The sequence below is a fragment of the Oncorhynchus masou genome, chromosome 5, assembly GCF_036934945.1.
Source record: "Oncorhynchus masou masou isolate Uvic2021 chromosome 5, UVic_Omas_1.1, whole genome shotgun sequence".
Classification (NCBI taxonomy): Eukaryota; Metazoa; Chordata; class Actinopteri; order Salmoniformes; family Salmonidae; genus Oncorhynchus; species Oncorhynchus masou.
The window spans coordinates 49,367,328-49,388,314 of record NC_088216.1 but is presented as its reverse complement, the minus strand read 5'-3'; the positions used below and the strand labels follow the sequence as shown (position 1 = coordinate 49,388,314).

At 45.4% G+C, this 20,987-nt stretch overlaps 1 protein-coding gene across 2 annotated transcripts in view; it reads right to left on the bottom strand.

Annotated features, from left to right (window-relative positions):
• LOC135539753 (calcium-dependent secretion activator 1-like) overlaps positions 1-20,987 on the bottom strand; it is a 141,054-nt gene that overhangs the window by 39,983 nt on the left and 80,084 nt on the right. For both annotated transcript variants that reach the window (XM_064965844.1, XM_064965845.1), the window contains exons 4-8: positions 14,320-14,400; positions 13,693-13,926; positions 8,783-8,904; positions 5,606-5,717; positions 586-725 (exon numbers count right to left, since the gene is read on the bottom strand). In XM_064965844.1, the coding sequence (XP_064821916.1) occupies positions 586-725; positions 5,606-5,717; positions 8,783-8,904; positions 13,693-13,926; positions 14,320-14,400 (689 nt within the window). The remainder of the gene's footprint in view (positions 1-585; positions 726-5,605; positions 5,718-8,782; positions 8,905-13,692; positions 13,927-14,319; positions 14,401-20,987) is intronic.

Here is a 20,987-nt window from a genome sequence, read left to right as displayed (position 1 = left end):
TGTTGAAGAAACAGCAACAGAATCAGCAGGTTTAGCCCACACTACATGCATAGCAAGGAGTGTATCCCCTACCACAAACAAAAGAGAGGCTGAACTAATCACTGTTCATAATATTATAATGTCGTACATGTTTTGATGTTTTATGCAGAGCGGATGACCCTGGGTTGGCGCAGTGAGAATGAGTCACGTTGGCCTGAAAGCTAGTGTCTTTGTTGCTCTCTAAATGTACAACAAGCCCAGTAGTAACCATCAGAAGGGATAGAACAATACAATGCTAAGTATTTTTTTTTATCTCCATTTAGCTAGAAATTAGGCCAAGAAGGAACCAAGGAAGAGGCCGGAGGAGTTTCAGAGAAATGGATGAAAAAGGTCAAAATAAAACCCGAAACAAAACCCTATCTGGAGATCCTCCTCTGTCCTCATGAGTATTATGCAGTAAAGTAGCAGACTTAAAAAAATTAATTACCAGGTCCCATTGAGATCAATAGGACCAGGTTTCCCTTGCTTGCCCAGAATTCTTCATCTTCTGCGACTTGTCCATGCTTACCAGGAATTCTTCATGTTTTGGAGCTTGTCCATACTTACCCAGAATGCTTCATGTTCTGTGGTTTGTCCATGCGAATGGCCAGTTTGATCTGAAGGTTCTGGTCGGGGCAGGCCTTGGTGAGGGCCATCTTATGGAGCTCTGATGCCTTGGGGCTGTTAGGGGTTGGGTGGAGGACCACCTGGAGGAGAAAAGTATCAGACAAATTAAGATTAAGAAATTAAAATGTTCTCCTGACATCCCCCAAACCCAGATTCGTCCATAGGACTGCCAGACGGTGAAGCGTGATTCGTCACACCAGAAAAGGTGTTTCCAAGGCTCCAGAGTCCAATAGCTTGGAGCTTTACACCACTCCAGCCGACGCTGGGCATTGTGGATGGTGATCTTAGGCTTGTGTGCAGCTGCTCAGCCATGGAAACTCAATTTATGAAGCTCCCGACGAATAGTTATTTTGCTGACGTTGCTTCAAGAGGCAGTTTGGAACTTGGTAGTGAATGTTGCAACCGACGACAGACTACACACTTCAGCACTCGACAGTCCCATTCTGTGAGCTTGTGTGGCCTACCACTTCGCGGCTGTTGCTCCGAGATGTTTCCACTTCACAATAACAGCACTTACAGTTGACTTACAGCGCTTAAAGGGCAGAAATCTGACGAACTGACTTGTTGGAAATGTGGCATCCTATGACGGTGCCACATTGAAAGTCAGCGATTCAGTAAGGTCTTTCTACTGACAATTTTTGTCTATGGAGATTGCATGGCTGTGTGCTTGATTTTACACACCTGTCATCAACGGGTGTGGCTGAAATAGCCGAATCCATTCATTTGAATTTCCACATACTCTTGTATATACAGTGCATTCAAAAAGCATTCAGACTCCTCGACTTTTTTCCACATTTTGTTACAGCCTTATTCATCAATCTACACACAAAACCCCATAATGACGAAGCATAAAAAGGTTTTTCAACGTTTTTGCCAATGTGTTAAAAAAAACTGAAATATCACATTTCCATAAGTATTCAGACCCTTTAATAGGTATTATTTTTATATTTTTGTATCCCTTTTTCTCTCCAATTTCGTGATATACAATTGGTAGTTACAGTCTTGTCCCGTCGCTGCAACTCCTGTACGGACTCAGGAGAGGCAAAGGTCGAGAGCCATGCATCCTCCGAAACACGACCCGGCCAAGCAGCACTGCTTCTTGACACACTGCTCACTTAACCCAGTGGGAGGAAACGTCATACAGCTGGTGACCATAGTCAGCGTGCATGCGCCCGGCCGCCACAAGGAATCACTAGAGAGCGATGGGACAAGGACATCCCAGCCGGCCAAACCCTCCCCTAACCCGGACAACGCTGGGCCAATTGTGTGCCACCTTATGGGTTTCCAAGCCTGGGAACAAACCCGGATCTGTAGTGATGCTTCTAGCACTGCGATGCAGTGCCTCTGACCACTGTGCCACTCGGGAGGCTACTCAGTACTTTGTTGAAGCACCTTTGGCAGAGATTACAGCCTCTTCTTGGGTATGACGCTACAAGCTTGGCACACCTGTATTGTGGAGTCTTTCCCATTCTTCTCTGCAGATCCTCTCAAGCTCTGTCAGGTTGGATGGGGAGCTTTGCTGCACAGCTATTTTCAGGTCTCTCCAGAGATGTTCGATTGGGTTCAAGTCCAGGCTCTGGCTAGGCCACTCAAGGACATTCAGAGACTTGTCCCGTAGCCTCTCCTGCGTTGTCTTGGCTGTGTGCTTAGGGTTGTTGTCCAGTTGGAAGGTGAACCTTTGCCCCCAGTCTGACGTCCTGAGCGCCCTGGAGTAGTTTTTCATCAAGGATCTCTCTGTACTTTGCTCCGTTCATCTTTCCCTCGATAGTGACTAGTCTCTCAGTCCCTGCCACTGAAAATCATCCCCACAGCATGATGCTGCCACCACCATGCTTCACCGTAAGAATGGTTCCAGGTTTCCTCGACGTGATGCTTGCATTTAGGCCAAAGAGTTCAATCTTGGTTTCATCAGACCAGAGAATCTTGTTGGAAGCAAAACTGTGTTGGATACTAGAGTTGAAATGTACAGTAACAATGTAACCACCTCTGAGAGATAAGGATATATACATGTGTAAGCACTATACTGTACATATCCACAAGGTTTATTGGAGAGATCCCTGGTCTGTATCCATCCAGTCAGTCAGTATTCAGCACCACGAGTCAGCATTCTCAAGGATTTTGAACACTCAATACATTTTCAAGAGTTTCCATTAAATCTTAATCGTGCTCTGGCAGACCAGGCCCCAGTGTGCCTGTGCTGTGTGTCACGTTTGAGCCAGCGGCTCAGCGTATCTGTGTAGCTGTGTTGCCATATCAAAGGAGAGAGAAGCGCAGCAGTCCCCGCTCTACTCTGCTCCTCCCAGCTTCCCTGAAGACGGGGCGTAATCTATCTTTGCTGAGTTAAAGAGCTTTGATGAAGCCTTGCTGCCTTGCTGGTTGACTGACTGCCTTTCTGCCGCTGCAGCAGGAGTTCAAAGAGCCCCTATCACAGCCAAGGTCACTCCCACTGGGCTAAAACTGGTTGAATCAATGTTGTTTCCACGTAATTTCAACAACAAAAACCAATGTGATGACCTTAAATCAATGTGGATACTGATAGAATATGCAAGTAGTCATCAACGTAAGGGAATTTAGTCTTTTTTTCAGCCAACCCTTACTCTAAATCCAAAGATTATTTTTTTACATTTCACATTAGTTGACAACTCAACCAAATGTCAATGAAGACCAGATGTTGAACTGACGTCTGTGCCCCGTGTGCAGCCTAGCCAGGGCTGCCCGGCACACTAGCGCAAGACGTTGAAGGGCTTTCTCTCTCTGCATTAGAGGACAGGAGAGCGGAGCAAAGCAGACAATTAAGACATCTCTGCATGACTTACAGTTACTGTCATTGAGCAGACACCCTCACCTTAGTGACAAACAGGGGCAATTAAAGTCAAGGGCCTTGCTCAAGGGCAGATCGGCTGACTTTACACCGAGTCGGCTTGGGGATTCTAACCACATGCAATTCAGTCAAACGGCTAACGTGAAGAGAAAGGACAGTTTAAACTTGGACAGTTGTGGACATGATGTGGCCTGGATACATCATTGAGGAACTATCATGTGGTCACAGCTCAACATGTGGTGGCTGTGAGGGGTTAAAAACATCCCTGACTCAGCCCACCTACAGTACTGTATTGAATAAGCATCCGGCCGTGAAGATGACACTCTATTGGTCCTGTTTCTCCACAGGGAGGGGTTTTGAATGAGGCTATAGCACACCTCCTTAATTTCACCACCTGCCTAATCCAGGACAGAGAGGCCCCATCAATCAGATGGGGATTTTAAAAATGAGTTTTAGCATAATCCTCATCACTAGGGATTTCAAACAAGAACGGTGCGTACCTAGGGACCAGCGGTGGCTGTAGCTTACTGTCGAAACATCACATCATGCTAACCAACCCAGGACTGATTACACCAGCTCTCTCTGTCCCATAATGATGTGTGCTCTGAATGGTGTGTGCTCACGTTACAGAGTGTATGGTTTAGGGATTGTGACTTTACCTGGAAATGACATACTATACTGGTTTCCAAATACTTCCTAACCATAATGCTATTATCAATCCAATCCTCTCAGACCTACATGAGTGCCTAGGGAGTAGGGGCTAGGGGTCGATGTGGAATCCAGCATAACTGTCTACTCAGTGACATAACAGCTCAGTATATGGATGGCTGGGGTCACCCGGGATTCCTGTTCAACAACCAGGAGAAATGTATTGGCCTAAAATGCAAAGGTTTAAAACAATAAGGTTTGGACACACCTACTCATTCAAGGGTTTTTCTTTATATTGTAGAATAATAGTGAAGACATTAAAACTATGAAATAACACATATGGAATCATGTAGTAACCAAAAAAAGTGTAAAATATATTTTATTTCTGAGATTCTTCAAAGTTAACACCCTTTGCCCTGACAGCTTTACACACTCTTGGCATTCTCTCAACCAGCCTCTTGAGGTAGTCACCTGGAATGCATTTCAATTAACAGGTGTGCCTTAAAAGTTAATTTGTGGAATTTCTTTCTTTCTTAATGCGTTGGAGTCAATCAGTTGTGTTGTGACAAGGTAGGGGTGGTATACAGAAGATAGCCCTGGGCGTGGTCAGTACAGGTGCATCCAAGTTGGGACTGAGAGACTGAAAAACAGCTTCTATCTCAAAGCCATCAGACTGTTAAATAGCCACCCGATTACTCAACCCTGCACCTTAGAGGCTGCTGCCATATATACATAGACATAGACTGACTGACTGGTCACATTAATAATGTTTACATACTGATTTCATATGTATATACTGTATTCTATTCTACTGTGTTTTACTCAACGCCATTCTGACATTGCTCATCCTAATAGTCATATATTTCTTAACTCATTTCTTTTACTTTAGATTTGTGTCTATTGTTGTGAATTGTTAGATATTACTGCACCGTTGGAGCTACACCTGCAATAACATCTGCTAAATATGTGTATGTGAACAATAAAATTAGATTTAATATGATTTGGTAAAAGATATTATGGTAAGAACAGCTCAAATAAGCAAAGAGAAAGACAGTCCATCATTACTATAAGACATGAAGATCAGTCAATCCGGAAAATTTCAAGAACTTTTAGAGTTTCTTCAAGTGCAAAACATAAAGTGCTATGACAATACTAGCTCTCATGAGGACCGGCACAGGAAAGGAAGACCCAGAGTTACCTCTGCTGCAGAGGATAAGTTCAGTTACTAGCCTCAGGATTGCAGCCCAAATAAATGCTTCACAGAGTTCAAGTAACAGACACATCTCATCAACTGTTCAGAGGAGACTGCATGAATCAGGCCTTCATGGTCAAATTGCTGCAAAGAAACAACTACTAAAGGACACCAATAAGAAGAGACGTGTTGGAGCCAAGAAACACAAGCAGTGGACATTAGACCGTTGGAAATCTGTCGAGAGAGAGAGAGAGAGCGAGAGAGCGAGCAAGAGAGAGAGAGATCAAAGATTGTGTTACCCTGCCCAGCTCTTTATCCTCCAGGGCCAGCACTCCAGTGCTTTCTGTAAACAGTTTCACCTTGACGGCAGGGAGGGGGTGTGTGGTAGTGAAGTCTCCCTGGGTCCCCCAGCTGAAACACAACACACACACACACATCAGAAGCATGTGACCTTCTGGTATGGCAACTGCTCGTCATCTGACCGTAAAGTGCTACAGAGGGTAGTGTATATGGCCCAGTACATCACTGGGGCCCCAAGCTTCCCGCCATCCAGGATCTATCAGAGGAAGGCCCCCAAAAAATTGTCAAATACTCCAGCCACCCAAGCCATAGACTGTTCTCTCTGCTACCGCACGGCAAACGGTACCGAGGCGCCAAGTCTAGGTCCAAAAGGCTCCTTAACAGCTTCGACCCCCAAGCTATAAGACTGCTGAATAATTAATCAAATCCCCCCCCCCCCCCACATTGACTCGGTATATAACCTCATTATTGTTATTTTATTGTGTTCCTTTTTCTTAACTCAATTTCTTGAACTGCATTGTTATTTAAGGGCTTGTAAAGTAAACATTTTACGTTAAGGTCTACTCCTGTTGTAATCGTCGCATGTGACAAATAAAGTTTGATTAGATTTTCGACACAGCTCTCAAGACATGGACACATCTCCAACATCTACAGGGCTGTAGCTTTAGGCCCGGCTGCAAACAAACAGACAAACAGCGTGTGCACAGTCATTTCATTTGGAATTGTAATTTATGTTTGAAACGACATTTGCAGCCTTTACAGCGAAAGTTAGATCAGCCAACATTCTGGAAATGCCTTTAAAAGTCTATCCCTGTGCTCAGGTTGTTTGTTAATCTGTGTTGGATTGAATCCTAGCCTAAATGAACATCTACCTGGCCAAGAGGAATTGCACAAGATCCACTAGAATCGCCTTCCCCGTTTGCCCTTTATCTCGCACATTCTCATCCTCTTTCCCAAAGGCCGATATCTGCGCTCTCAGAAAGAGTGAGACGTGGTTGTTAAAAAATAAAACTTTATAACCAAAGTGGTGAAGTAAAAACAATAAACTGGGGCTGGGTAAGCTACGTACTGCTCAGTTATGAGACAGACTGAGAACAGCAGCTGACACTTTATTTGTTGTGGCTGAACGTGCAAAGGGTAGAAGCAGAGAGGGGTAGAAGTAGAGAGGGGTAGAAGTAGAGAGGGGTAGAAATAGAGAGGGGTAGAAGTAGAGAGGGTTAGAAGGTATATAAAATGCTGTGCAGAAACAACATTTCAATTTATTACAGAGAGGTGATGGAGTGAGACTGAGTCGCTCCACACAGGCAAGCACAGCCTGAGGGAGCCCTACCACTCACACAGAGACAAACACAAACACTCATGCATGCACATACACACACACATTCACAATGAGATATATACTAACATGCTCATAGGGGTTATTGTGTCATGATTGGATGGCATGTGATATCATCATCATCAAGGAGACAGGCAGCACAAGACAGAGCCAGCAGTCTGAAGCTGTGTGTGTGTGTGTGTGTGTGTGTGTGTGTGTGTGTGTGTGTGTGTGTGTGTGTGTGTGTGTGTGTGTGTGTGTGTGTGTGTGTGTGTGTGTGTGTGTGTGTGTGTGTGTGTGTGTGTGTGTGTGCGTGTGCGTGTGTGTCTATTTGCCGTTTCTCCTCCTGCTGTGAGCTGCATCTGTGAGTGACAATGTCTTTCTCCTCTGCCTTACTGATATTAACACTCATCACCACCAGGTGGCGTCTCATCTCACACTGGGAATGTTAGAATGTTACTGTTTCACATTGGCCCCTTAGTTCTACTACCTACATTGATCATGCATTTAGTATGGTTTTATACAATAAGAATGAGAGGAGCACTGCATTATATTCAGGGATCATTTGTTACACTAAATCACAAGATTTAGGCTCCCAAGTGGCGCAGCGGTCTAAGGCACTGCATCTCAGTGCTAGAGGCATCACTACAGACCCTGTTTCGATTACAGGCTGTATCACAACTGGCTGTGATTGGGGATAGGGCAACGCACAATCGGCTCTGGGTTCGGCTGGGGTTATGCTGTCATTGTAAATAAGAATTTGTTCTTAACTGACTTGAAGATCCTAGATTAGTCAGGACCCGTCTCATCCTGTACAAGGAGGTTCTTAAAACAGTGCCAGTGTGATGGTGTATGCGATGGATAAGCTGACAGCTAGCTAGCAGCACGAGATGCTTGTCATTTCCAGGAGTGCTAGAGGGGGCTCTCTCCTGCTCCATTAAGATGCAGGTCCTAATCACTCTCCCTGCCTGGCAGCACTGGAGTCGGGGCACACACAGAAGCTGCTCTCCCCATCTCCTCCTCTTTCTCCCCCTCTTCGTTTGTCATCCTGTCATTTTCTCTTTTCATGCCTGTCCTTCATCTATTGCTCTCCCTCTCGCTCTCCCCCTTCTCTCATCTCCCTCTCATTATAAAATGGCACTTGAATCTGTGCGAGAGCAAGAGGACGAGTCTCTAAAATAGTTCATAATCGCGAGCTGAACATCACATCACTGGAGAGAGGCTGGCATCACAGACGCACTGTAACATTACAGGCTGCTTCCTTGATAACAGCAGACAGACTCAGGATCCCGTCTGCGAAAACCCATTCACATTCACATTAATTCCTTCATCCTTAACATCATCACCACTTTTAACATTCAGGAAGGGTTGATGAAAGGCTGTGACCACAATAAACCTGAACCAACTTAATGTGTTGAACCTGAATAGATAGTTTCGGTATGTATCTACTGTATATGGTTACACATCTCGGTAAACTTGAGGTGTTCCAAGGAGAACCTTTTTGGAAAGCTATCATCCTGAGATGGGGGGCTTTGCCCGGGGTTCTCTTTTCACTCATCATCTGACCTCCCTTTAATTCCCATGGAGACAGACTGTTCTAAATGGAGGATTACACTGGGAGCATCCTTTCACACTTTGATCAGATGACTCAGGAATCACAGCGTGAAGAGAAGGTGCCTGCATTCAGATCTCATGAGAACAACACAGTGGATGTTAAGCATCAGGCAGGTTAAGAGTTGAGGTGAGAGAGGCACAGAGAAAGAGAGACAGAGACAGACAGACAGACAGACAGAGACAGACAGAGGCAGACAAACAGAGGCAGACAGAGATGGACAGATAGACAGAGAAAGAAGGGTCTTACGTTGGCTTGGAGGCCTCAGCCTGGTCTGTCTGCAGTTTCTCCCCTCCCTCCACCTCCATGGTGCAGTAAACGATCCTGTTAGGAGCCAGAGACTTCAGGCCCACCACCTCCATGATAACCACCTGGAGGGCACAAACAGCAGGTCGTGAAACCATGGGTGTATGTGGTAAGGTTCACAATGTAGCAGAAATGTACCAAATATAGAGCTGACATTACTCTGGTCTAGACAATATTCTGTTACATTCTGTTACATTGCACCCTCCTGAAAAAGTCCAAGCACAGCCCCCAACTGTCTATGGTGCCTTATACATGACTACAACAATCTCCTTGATATAAACCAACAAAGGTACAGTAAATGCATACTACCTCAAAAAAAACATTAACGAATACATTACTGTAAAATGCATTAACCTCCTAAGCTATATTGGTCAACAACTTTTACGGTATGTTTTAAACCAGTAATTTTCAACTGGTGGGTCATGACCATTAAAAAGGAAAAGACAATGGACCTCAAAAATCCCATCACGAAATTCCACGACAGAAGCTACAAATCAGGCCAGCCTCTCCGATCTATAAAGCAGTAGTTTCAGTCCTCGCACCATAATCACTGCATCTGCTCTGCTCCCCACTACAATCAACTGCTGGGACTGGGAGGCAGCAGTATTAATCTGCACATGCTAGAATAACACCTTCTTCTCCTAAAGTAGCTAGGGGAACAGAAACAGCTCTTCTGTGTATACTGAATTCTCTTAGATCATTCATCATACCATGAGTTATTATGATGACTAATGAAGTTGCTATGAAATTAAAAGAGGAGGATTTATTTTGTTTCACTACATTATCCTGGTCTACCTTGTGATCTGTGATTTACAATTTAACAATGGAAGTCTACCCCAGTGATCGGGGAGTACTATAGAGGAGTCATTTAGGCAGAATGTTCTTCCCGAAAGCTTCCATTTATTTTTATTCTCTTTCTTTATTGCTAGAGGGCCATCTGTATGGTGGGTTTATATTCAAAAGCGTTTCAGAGTAGGAGTGATGATCTAGGATCAGTTTTATTTTTCATAATTACATAATTAATCAACTTTATTTTATTTATTAAGCAGAAATTCTAGTTCTTCTTTATCAAACGGCGTTGTTATATTTCAGTCTGCTGTGATGTAAATAAAGTGTAATATTGGGATGCAACCTCGAAATTGAATACATTTGAACTTTTTATCTGACATGATACAATTGACTTATTTTTTTAGGCCCATAACCATGTGAATGAGGTGTATACTTTTGCTTAAAAATAGATTTGTTTAAGACTATCAAGAATAACTCTGTGTGACCCTGATTTAGCCCACTGCAGTAAAAGGCTAAAGAAGGATTTTTAAGACTTTAAGTACAATTCTTACAAGCTTGATTAGCTGGTAGGTTATTCTTTAGATGTTTGGAGCTGCTGGTGAACCATGATGTGCAGGATTAATCAAAGTGACACTGGACTAGTGCACTTGCCAGAGTCTTTACGGTGTCTATAGCTAGGTTTCCATCCAATTGGTGACTGATTTTTATGTCAATATTCTAAAATCTTCATTAAAACAATATGCCATTTCAGAGTTTCCTTTGGAGTCCAAAAATCACATTACGAAATTCCATGACAGAAGCTACAAATCAGGCCAGCCTCTCCGATCTATAAAGCAGTAGTTTCAGTCCTCGCACCATAATCACTGCATCTGCTCTGCTCCCCACTACAATCAACTGCTGGGACTGGGAGGCAGCAGTATTAATCTGCACATGCTAGAATAATACCTTCTTCTCCTAAAGTAGCCAGGGGAACAGAAACAGCCCTTCTGCATATACTCAATTCTCTGAGATCATAATAACTATTGTGATGAATGAAGGATGAGGAACAACGTTGCTACGGAATTATAAAAGGAGGTTTTTATTTTGGTTCACTACATTATCCAGGTCTATCTTGTGATCTGTGATTTATAACTAAACAACGGAAGTCTACCCTAGTGATCGGGGAGTACTATAGAGGAGTAATTTTGACAAAATGTTCTTACTGAAAGCTTCCATTTATTTGTATTCTCTTCCTTTATGGCTAGAGGGCCATCTTTTTGCAATCTATACTGGGTTTATATTCAAAAGCGTCTCAGAGTAGGAGTGCTGATCCAGGATCATTTTGGCCTTTTAAAGCATAACAATTAAGCAGGTTGCCTTGATTCTACATCATTCAGCACTCTAACTCTTAGACATTTTCTGAGTTGGGGCCCTGGTCTAGAAGGATATAAAGAGAGAGAAGATAACTATAAGCAAACCCACCTTGGGACTTTGGCCTGGAATGTATTCATGTGCTAAAATAATCAATAGACCAATGAAAGTGCAGATCAGATCTAGTTTTCCAAAGGGCCAGCTGAGATATACACTGCTCAAAAAAAATAAGGGAACACTTAAACAACACAATGTAACTCCAAGTCAATCACACTTCTGTGAAATCAAACTGTCCACTTAGGAAGCAACACTGATTGACAATAAATTCCACATGCTGTTGTGCAAATGGAATAGACAACAGGTGGAAATTATAGGTAATTAGCAAGACACCCCCAATAAAGGAGTGGTTCTGCAGGTGGTGACCACAGACCATTTCTCAGTTCCTATGCTTCCTGGCTGATGTTTTGGTCACTTTTGAATGCTGGCGGTGCTTTCACTCTAGTGGTAGCATGAGACGGAGTCTACAACCCACACAAGTGGCTCAGGTAGTGCAGCTCATCCAGGATGGCACATCAATGCGAGCTGTGGCAAGAAGGTTTGCTGTGTCTGTCAGCGTAGAGACCAGAGCATGGAGGCGCTACCAGGAGACAGGCCAGTACATCAGGAGACGTGGAGGAGGCCGTAGGAGGGCAACAACCCAGCAGCAGGACAGCTACCTCCGCTTTTGTGCAAGGGGGAGCAGGAGGAGCACTGCCAGAGCCCTGCAAAATGACCTCCAGCAGGCCACAAGTGTGCATGTGTCTGCTCAAACGGTCAGAAACAGACTCCATGAGGGTGGTATGAGGGCCCGATGTCCACAGGTGGGGGTTGTGCTTACAGCCCAACACCGTGCAGGACGTTTGGTGTTTGCCAGAGAACACCAAGATTGGCAAATTTGCCACTGGCGCCCTGTGCTCTTCACAGATGAAAGCAGGTTCACACTGAGCACATGTGACAGACGTGACAGAGTCTGGAGACGCCGTGGAGAACATTCTGCTGCCTGCAACATCCTCCAGCATGACCAGTTTGGCGGTGGGTCAGTCATGGTGTGGGGTGGTATTTCTTTGTGTTCCATGTGCTCGGCAGAGGTAGCCTGACTGCCATTAGGTACCGAGATGAGATCCTCAGACCCCTTGTGAGACCATATGCTGGTGCGGTTGGCCCTGGGTTCTTGCTAATGCAAGACAATGCTAGACCTCATGTGGCTGGAATGTATCAGCAGTTCCTGCAAGAGGAAGGCATTGATGCTATGGACTGGCCCGCCCGTTCCCCAGACCTGAATCCAATTGAGCACATCTGGGACATCATGTCTCACTCCATCCACCAACGCCACGTTGCACCACAGACTGTCCAAGAGTTGGCGGATGCTTTAGTCCAGGACTGGGTGGAGATCCCTCAGGAGACTATCCGCCATCTCATCAGGAGCATGCTCAGGCGTTGTAGGGAGGTCATACAGGCACGTGGAGGCCACACACACTACTGAGCCTCATTCTGACTTGTTTTAAGGACATTACATCAAAATTGGATCAGCCTGTAGTGTGGTTTTCCACTTTAATTTTGAGTGTGACTCCAAATCCAGACCTCCATGGGTTGATAAATTTGATTTCCATTGATCATTTTTGTGTGATTTTGTAGTCAGCACATTCAACTATGTAAAGAAAAAAGTATTTAATAAGAATATTTCATTCATTCAGATCTAGGATGTGTTATTTTAGTGTTCCCTTTATTTTTTTGAGCAGTGTATATATTGCTATATCATCACCACCACCACAGACATCGATAGAAAGTGCTTAAAGCATGTCAAGCTCTGTTTTCCTTGCCCTGCAGAACATAGAGCCATTGCTAATAAATATGTTGATAATGTGTATGATGACTCATTCTCTTTATAAAGACAGAGGCAGGTGAAAAGGTCTGTCTGAGAGCAAGAGGCTCAGGATAATAGGGTGGAGCTCTCAGAGAGGTACTGTTTCGATAGAACATTTGTATGGTATTAATCTCTATTCAAATGGACTTGTGCTTACAGTGTGACTTCTTTGTGACTGAGAAAATCACATTACAGAAAGGGTAACACTGTATTTAGGATATTCTCTCATAATGCCAAAATGCTGAGGTCTTATCCGTCCTAGACAGGGTTAGGGCTAGTGCCAGGTGAAGGTTCAAGACTTGGTTTAGCACCTCCATAGTCAAGAGGAACACCACATCATACTTGGACAGGGTTAAGGTTAAGGTCAGGTTTAGGGTCAGGGCTAGGTTTAGCACCTCCATAGTCAAGAGGAACACAACATCATACTTGGACAGGGTTAAGGTTAAGGTCAGGTTTAGGGTCAGGGCTAGGTTTAGCACCTCCATAGTCAAGAGGAACACCACATCATACTTGGACAGGGTTAAGGTTAAGGTCAGGTTTAGGGGCAGGGCTAGGTTTAGCACCTCCATAGTCAAGAGGAACACCACATCATACTTGGACAGGGTTAAGGTTAAGGTCAGGTTTAGGGTCAGGGCTAGGTTTAGCACCTCCATAGTCAAGAGGAACACCACATAATGCTTGGACAGGGTTAAGGTTAGGGTCAGGTTTAGGGTCAGGGCTAGGGTTAGGACCTCCAGACTGCATGGGAGCATGACTTCAGACTTAGTGTTAGGGTTCAGGCTAGATTTAGGGCCGTGGTTAGGGTTCCTACCTCCAGAGTAAAGGAGAGAACCACATCAGACTTGGACAGTGTGTTCTCGTCCTCCTGACCCATGTCCATGATGGAGGTGTTGTGTCCTTTCTTCAGCTTCTGCAGTTTGAACTCTCCTCCCTTGGACACGGGCATGCTCTCTAGGTTGGCCATCAGCTGGTTCACCGACGCCTTCAGCTCCTCTATGTACATCTGCTCCATCTCCTTCGACACAAACTTGGGGAATTTGCCTCCCTTTGAAGAAGAAAAAAATCACATCAATAAGTATGTGTTACAGAAGGGTTTTACCATAACAAGTCAGCTTTTGTGTCCATGTGGGCTGGTCATCCCGATGAAGCAAGACACTATAATAATAAAATAGATTAAAATCAAATCCAAATAATGGATTATTGTATTGTCAACACTAATGTGAATACGTCATTCGACAAATTACCAGATATAGCCTACAGTATATTAATTGTGACGTAAAGCTGTTTGTACAATAGTGAAGCTCTCGGAGAACTCGCATCGTGAAGCCGTTTGGATGCTAACAAACTGTTTATTCAGGTTTATGTGTGGCTCTGCACAATGTAACCAGTGTGTTGATGAGGTTGTTCTGCTGCAGTGTGTATAGGCTATCAGACTCACCCTGGCAATCTGATCGGCCATCTGCAGACGTCCATCCAGCTCCCGTCTGATCTGGGCAGCCTGCTCGTCCAGGTTGTCCAACTAGAGGGTCAAACACAAGAAGAAGTGTTTTGCACACATATTTTAAAATAAACGTGTCCAGGTGTTGGATTAGAGAGCATAATAGCACTCCCAAGTCTGAGTTTATTCAAGCAATGTTTTGACCCCAACTGGGCCTTCTTCAGGGCAACAGGACAGCAACACAGAGGAACCTGTGAGCATCGCACAACTTTTCTAGAGATTTTAATATTGTAGAAACTCAAATCACTGCTCCTGTCACACCCTGATCAGTTTCACCTGTCCTCATTATTATCTCCACCCCCCCCCAGGTGTCGCTTGTTTTCCCCGAGAAGTGTGAGTTCCACCTCTCTATCATCTTTCTGGGATATGTCATTGCTGAGGGCAATGTTCAGATGGATCCTGGAAAGGTGAAAGCAGTGGTGGATTGGCCTCAACCTACACCCAGGGAGCAGTTGCAATGGTTTCTTGGTTTTGCAAACCTCTACCGCCATTTCATTCGGGACTACAGCACCCTGGCGGCCCCCCTCTCACCTCTCACAAGGTACCGTTTAAATCATCTCCAGCTGTCGACAAAGCCTTTGTGGAACTGAAGCATCGGTTCACAACAGCACCCATCCTCATCCAACCGGACCCCTCGAGTCAATTTGTGGTAGAAGTGGATGCTTCGGATGTTGGAGTGGGAGCCATTCTGTCCCAGCGATATGCCCAGAACCAAAAGCTTCACCCCTGTGCCTTCCTGTCCCATCGTCTCAATCCTGCTGAGAGGAACTACGATGTCGGCAACCGAGAACTTCTGGCGGTGAAGATGGCGTTGGAAGAGTGGAGGCACTGGTTGGGAGGAGCACAACAGCCATTTCTGGTCTGGACAGACCATAGAAACCTGGAATATCTCCGTACAGCCAAGCGACTGAACTCCAGGCATGCCCAGTGGGCCATCCTGTTCACCAGATTTAACTTAAACATCTCCTACCACCCAGGGTCAGAGAATGTAGCCTGACTCCCTCTCCTGCCTATACAGTTCTTCTGCCACACCCTCGACCTCTGAAACCATTTTCCCTACCTCATGCCTTGCTGCCACTGTGGATTGGGGTTTTGAGAACCTGGTCCGTGAGACACAACGCTCCCAGCCTGGACCTGAAGGGGTCCCGGCTAACCGGCTGTTTTCCCTAATCCAGTCTGGTCTCGGGTTCTGGAATGGGTTCGTTCCCCCAGGCTGACCTGTCATCCAGGGTCCCGTCGTAAACTAGCCTTCCTTTGACAACGTTTCTGGTGGCCCACAATGGCCCCTGGCGTCTTCTGCCAAGGAGACTGCCCCGCTTATGGTGCAACATGTCTTCCGGATCCATGGACTTTCGGTAGACATGGTCTCCGATCGGGGTTCTCGTCTCAGTTCTCGAAGGCATTCTGCACACTTATTGGGTCGTCGGCCAGCCTGTCATCCGGATTCCATCCCCAAACTAATGGTCAGTCGGAGCGAGCCAACCAAGAACTGCAGACCACCTCAAGGTGCCTGGTCTCAACCAACCCTACTTCCTGGTCTGGGTGGAGTATGCCCAGAACACACCCTGATCAGTTTCATCAAGTCAACCAGTGTGTTTTTCCCGCATACTCCTTTTGCTATTCCTCCCGGTTTTGACCCTTGCATGTTTTTTGGACTGACCATTCTGCCTGCCCTGCCCTGACCTCGAACCTTTCTGCCACACTGTATCTCCAGGACTCTGAACTGGTTTTGACCTTTTTGCCTGTCCACGACCATTCTCTTACCTTCCCCTATTGGATTATTAAATATTGTAAGACTCCAACCATCTGCCTCCTGTGTCTTGGCAGGGATGGCGACCCACATGGGGACGCCGTCCCTGTCACTTCAGCACGGCTTTAGGTGTGTTACTGAAGCTACTGTCACTGGAGGAGTTTCTGTTCGCCATTGGAGAGAAGGTATGCTATGAGAATGTTGCTTATGCGTCACTGATGAATAAAGCCGTGGTGGTTTTTCTTAAAGAAGAGTGTCTTGTTGAGCATGGCGTATTTCTTAAAGGTATGTTTATTCAAGTTACGCCGCTTTTTTTTCTCAATCAACAAGAGTAACGATTTTGAATGTACCACCGTTTACTCCCAATGAGCAATTGGAGTGTGAGTTATTGCGGTTTGAGAGTTCAATGAAGATTGTCCCGTTGGGTTGCAAACACCCGGCTTTGAAACGGGTTATGTTGTTTCGCCGACAGGTGTTCATGTTTTTGGACTTTGGAGTTATCGTTTAAAGTCAAGTATGACAACAGACTGTATATGGCTTATGCTAGTATGGGTAGTCAACAGAGTTTTGAGTGTAGGGATGTTGGCCATAAGCAACATGCTTGCCCGAAAAGGGAGAAGGTGGAGGGAGGGGCACAGGTGATCCTCATAACTCCTGGGCCCACTGACGTAGGGAGAGGCGGCTGACAGTGGTAGAGCAGACACAAGCACCTGTTGCTGAGGAACAAGTTATCCATGTTGATGGCACGGAGTTGCAACTTGTACCAGATATGTATGCAGCAGAAAAATATTGTTGTAGGAGGTAAGGATGGATCTGGAGAGCCATTTCCTCAGACTGGGGGGGGGGGGCGATTCCCACTACGAGTAATGGGGTACAGGAGGGGGTTCAGGTGGGGCTAGTCGCCCAGGTAGTAGAGGAGATACCCGGTACATGTGATGGGGTGCAAGTGGGGAGTGTTGAGAAGGATGTGGCAGAGGGGTCTGGGGTCAGGGGTCTGAGGCCTCAGTTGAGGAGGATCAGGAGAAGGATATCTCTCTTGATATGATAGCAGCTGGTGAAGACTCAGTTTACAATCTAGATGAGGTAAATGGGTTCCTGGATCAGACTTTTGGGAAATCTGTCAGATTGGCAGATATTTTTTTGGAGTTTTGAGGTCAGCTGTGATGTAACAGAAGACAGTGGGGTTAGACTAGTTGCGTGAGAAGCATTTTCGCTTGAGGAAATGTGTTACTGCTGTCACGGCAGCAAAATGTAGTGGTAAAAGTGGGAAGGTTAGGAGAAAATTAAAACGATGATGATCATGCCTGAGAGAGAGAGAGAGAGAGAGAGAGAGAGAGAGAGAGAGAGAGAGAGAGAGAGAGAGAGAGAGAGAGAGAGAGAGAGAGGGAGAGAAGAAAAAAAACACTGTCTGGTTTCTCTGCTTTCTTTTGCTTTTCCTTTCTCTTTTCTATATGGTGGTACTAAGGGTAGGTTCTCAATATTAATGGGGGAAGGGACAGGAATAAGAGGGCTTGGGTATTGGAAGTAATAAAACGGAAAAGGCTTAACATAGTTTTTCTGCAGGAGACCCATAGTGATGAGGAAAATGAGGTTGACTGGGGTATGTGGTGGGAGGGGCAGCATACACTCAGTCATGGTACTCATGTCAGTGCTGGGGTGGCAATTAGGATGACTGTGGTATCTACAACAGAGATCGTCAAGGGTCGGGTTTTATTGGTCAAGGTGGATGTTCTGTTTGTTTTTGTTTTTTAACCTTGGGCAGTCGACATTGCAACGCAAACAGATGGTCTGCCTTTGTCTCTCTGATGGGAAGGTGACCATGGACGACAGTGAAATGTGCCAACATGCCGGGGATTTCTACTCTGCCCTCTAAGGCGGAGGATTGTGATTCTCTGTGTACTGAACAGTTGTTACATGGACTTCCTCAATTGGGCCCTGAGCAGAGAGTTGCTTCGGATTCTGACATCAGGCTGAGCCCCTGACATCGATGGTTTACCATTTGAGTTCTTTAAGCAGTTTTGGGGGGCTTTTTATGAAGTGGTGTGAATCTTTTCATGAGGGTTCTCTTCCTGTTTCCTGTCAACATGCTGTGCTTTCATTGTTGCGAAAAGAGGGGGATTTGGCTCTTCTAAAAATGGCGACCTGTTGCATTTCTGTGTGCGGAATATAAAATTGTATCTGAATGTCTCTCAAACAGGTTGAACAAGTATCTGGGGCTCTTGGTCCACAAGGACCAGTCTTACTGTGTACCTGACCACTCTATTTTGACTTGTTTCCAATAAGAGATGTTTTAGACATTTGTGCACTATTTGATGTCAATGTGGGTTTACTTTCTTTGGATCAGGAGAAGGCCTTTGACCGTGTGGACCACCAAACAATGAAAGTCTTTGGGTTTGGGGATTTTTTTGTCTTAGATGAGATTACTGTATGCTGGGGCCTCATGTATGCTGAAGGAGGGGGGTGGTTTAAGTTGCCCCATCCCCGTCCAAAGGTCTATCAGGCAGGAATGCCCAATTTCAGGGCAGTTATATTGTATGGCAATTGAACCAATGCTTTGTTTTTTAAGAGCGAGGCTTACTGGTTTCTCTGTGCCAGGGGTAATGAAGGGTCCCACGATAGCACTGTCTGCGTTTGCAGATGACGTGACAGTTTTTATTACAGGGGGTGAGGATGTTAAGGTTCTAAAAACACTCTAACGGTGTATGAGGGGGGCCTCAGCTAAAGTCAATTGGGAAAAGACCTGCTGTGGGCAGGTCAGACAGGCTCAGCTCCACGGTCACCATGGGGGCTTCAGTGGGGTAGAAATAGGATGAAGACTTTGGAGTTTTTTTTTCTAGGCTCTGATGTCTTTCCGGAAAATAACTGGGAGGGTGTAGTGGAGAAAGTGTGTGCCAGATTGTCAAGGTGGAAATGGTGCCACCCCAGCTGTCTTATAGAGGAAGGGTGCTAGTTGCCAATAATCTAGCTTCCTCTACCCTGTGGCACAGACTAATGATTTTACAGTCACTGTGTCGACCCAGTTCTAGCTGGGTCGACACAGCCTATACATTGATGAGGAGACCGGGCTGTTTAGGCTTAGACAAGCATATTTTCCTATTAAAGCTAGAGGGGGGTGATTTTGTCTGGCTATGAGTCCATTATGCAGCTTTGGAGAGTATTTGTCAAGTCCCGTAAGGCCGGCATGCCACCAGCGATGTGGCTTTTTGAAGAACCTTTTTTGTTTTACAACACGGCGGCCATCCAGTCCCGTGCTCTGGGTTCAGCCAGCCTACGTTCATGCCTGTTAGGTGTGGGTGTACCAAGCAGGGTCATCTGATACGGAGTAAGAGCAGATCATTGGAGGAGCTCGGAGAAAGAGCGGGGATCCAATCATCTAGCCTACTGAGGAAGGTCGAGCTGAGGTCTGTAATTCCTATCCAGTACTTCATCGGCAGTACGTGACTGACACTTCCAATTCTGGTGGACGGAGGGTCTGGATTGTGTTCCCTGCACTGAATGTTAGTGCTGCGGCGGGGGCATTCGAGGAGGACGTGAGGAAGCTGTTTTCCTTCCATACCCCGGAGCTGGGGATTTCAAGGCGGTGAGAAAGAAGGCCATGTACAAAATCTGTGTAAAAGTGTCCCATGCTTTAACCCCAGAAGGGGAAAAATCGACGAGGTGGGCGGGGATGTGTGGATCAGGATCCTGCCCAAAAGGCTGTTGCCGGGTCTTTATACAAACTGCCTATTGAAAAGAGGACGGCTGACCTTCAATGGAGGATAAAACATGGAGTCATAGCCACCAATATGCATCTGGTACACCAGGACCCTACTGTTGGGGAAGGGTGTCCATTCTGTGCTGAGTCTAAAACTCTGGCACATCTGTTCTTACACTGTCCCAGGTTGGTCGGGATGACCAACTGTTATAGACCTATATCCATCCTGCCCTGCCTCTCTAAAGTCTTCGAAAGCCAAGTTAATAAACAGATCACTGACTATTTTGAATCCCACTCTCATGACGTTGGCCTGGGGGTTAGGTTTATGACAGTCATAAATACCTCTTCCCCCCTTTTTCCTCTCTCTAACCTACTGAGGTTACATTTAAAAAACCTTGGTTAACATAGAGATTCTGGGAACGTCAGAATGTGGGGGGAAATGAACTATATTCTGGTAATCCAAACAATTGAACATATGCGGTGGTACTTAATGAATATGATGTCGGTTCGGTTGTCATCTGAGACATTCTCATCAATGATAAGATGACATAAACCTACAGTGGAAAGTCTACACATCAGAGTTATCGGATTCACATGGAATTGTTGTTCAATTTAAATGTTTGAATATGAAATCTTTTATGATGGGATAAAATGTGATTTTAGCTTCTAAAATGTGAGATGTGAGTTTTCATAAGTTAGGGCTGCTCACTCAGTAACCAGCCTCTGTGAAATGGGCTATAAAAGTTTTCAAACACGCCCTCTTCTCCCTTCCTATATAAAGCCTTGACGACAACAGAACTTCCTGTTCCGATGAGGTAGGATGACGATCCTATGTCAGAATGATTCAGATAAAACCACAGAACGAAGCCAACATCAGCATGAGCTTTGATTGCGAATGGTATGAACTTTGAACTCTTATTCACGACAGAAGTGATTTCTCCTAGCCGTTGAGTTAGCAACTGCAAACGCAAGTAAGGAAGGAACAGACAGAGTATCCCATCTACCACACAACGACGTTACTACAACTTATCCAAGTGACCACCAGAGACATTCTTCAAAGGACAGAGGACAAGGTTTGGCAACACGGTCTTCCATCTACCACCAACCTACTGAAGCGCAGCTCAGAGTAAATATTTATTGCATTTTCCTTTTCCAAATGGGCGG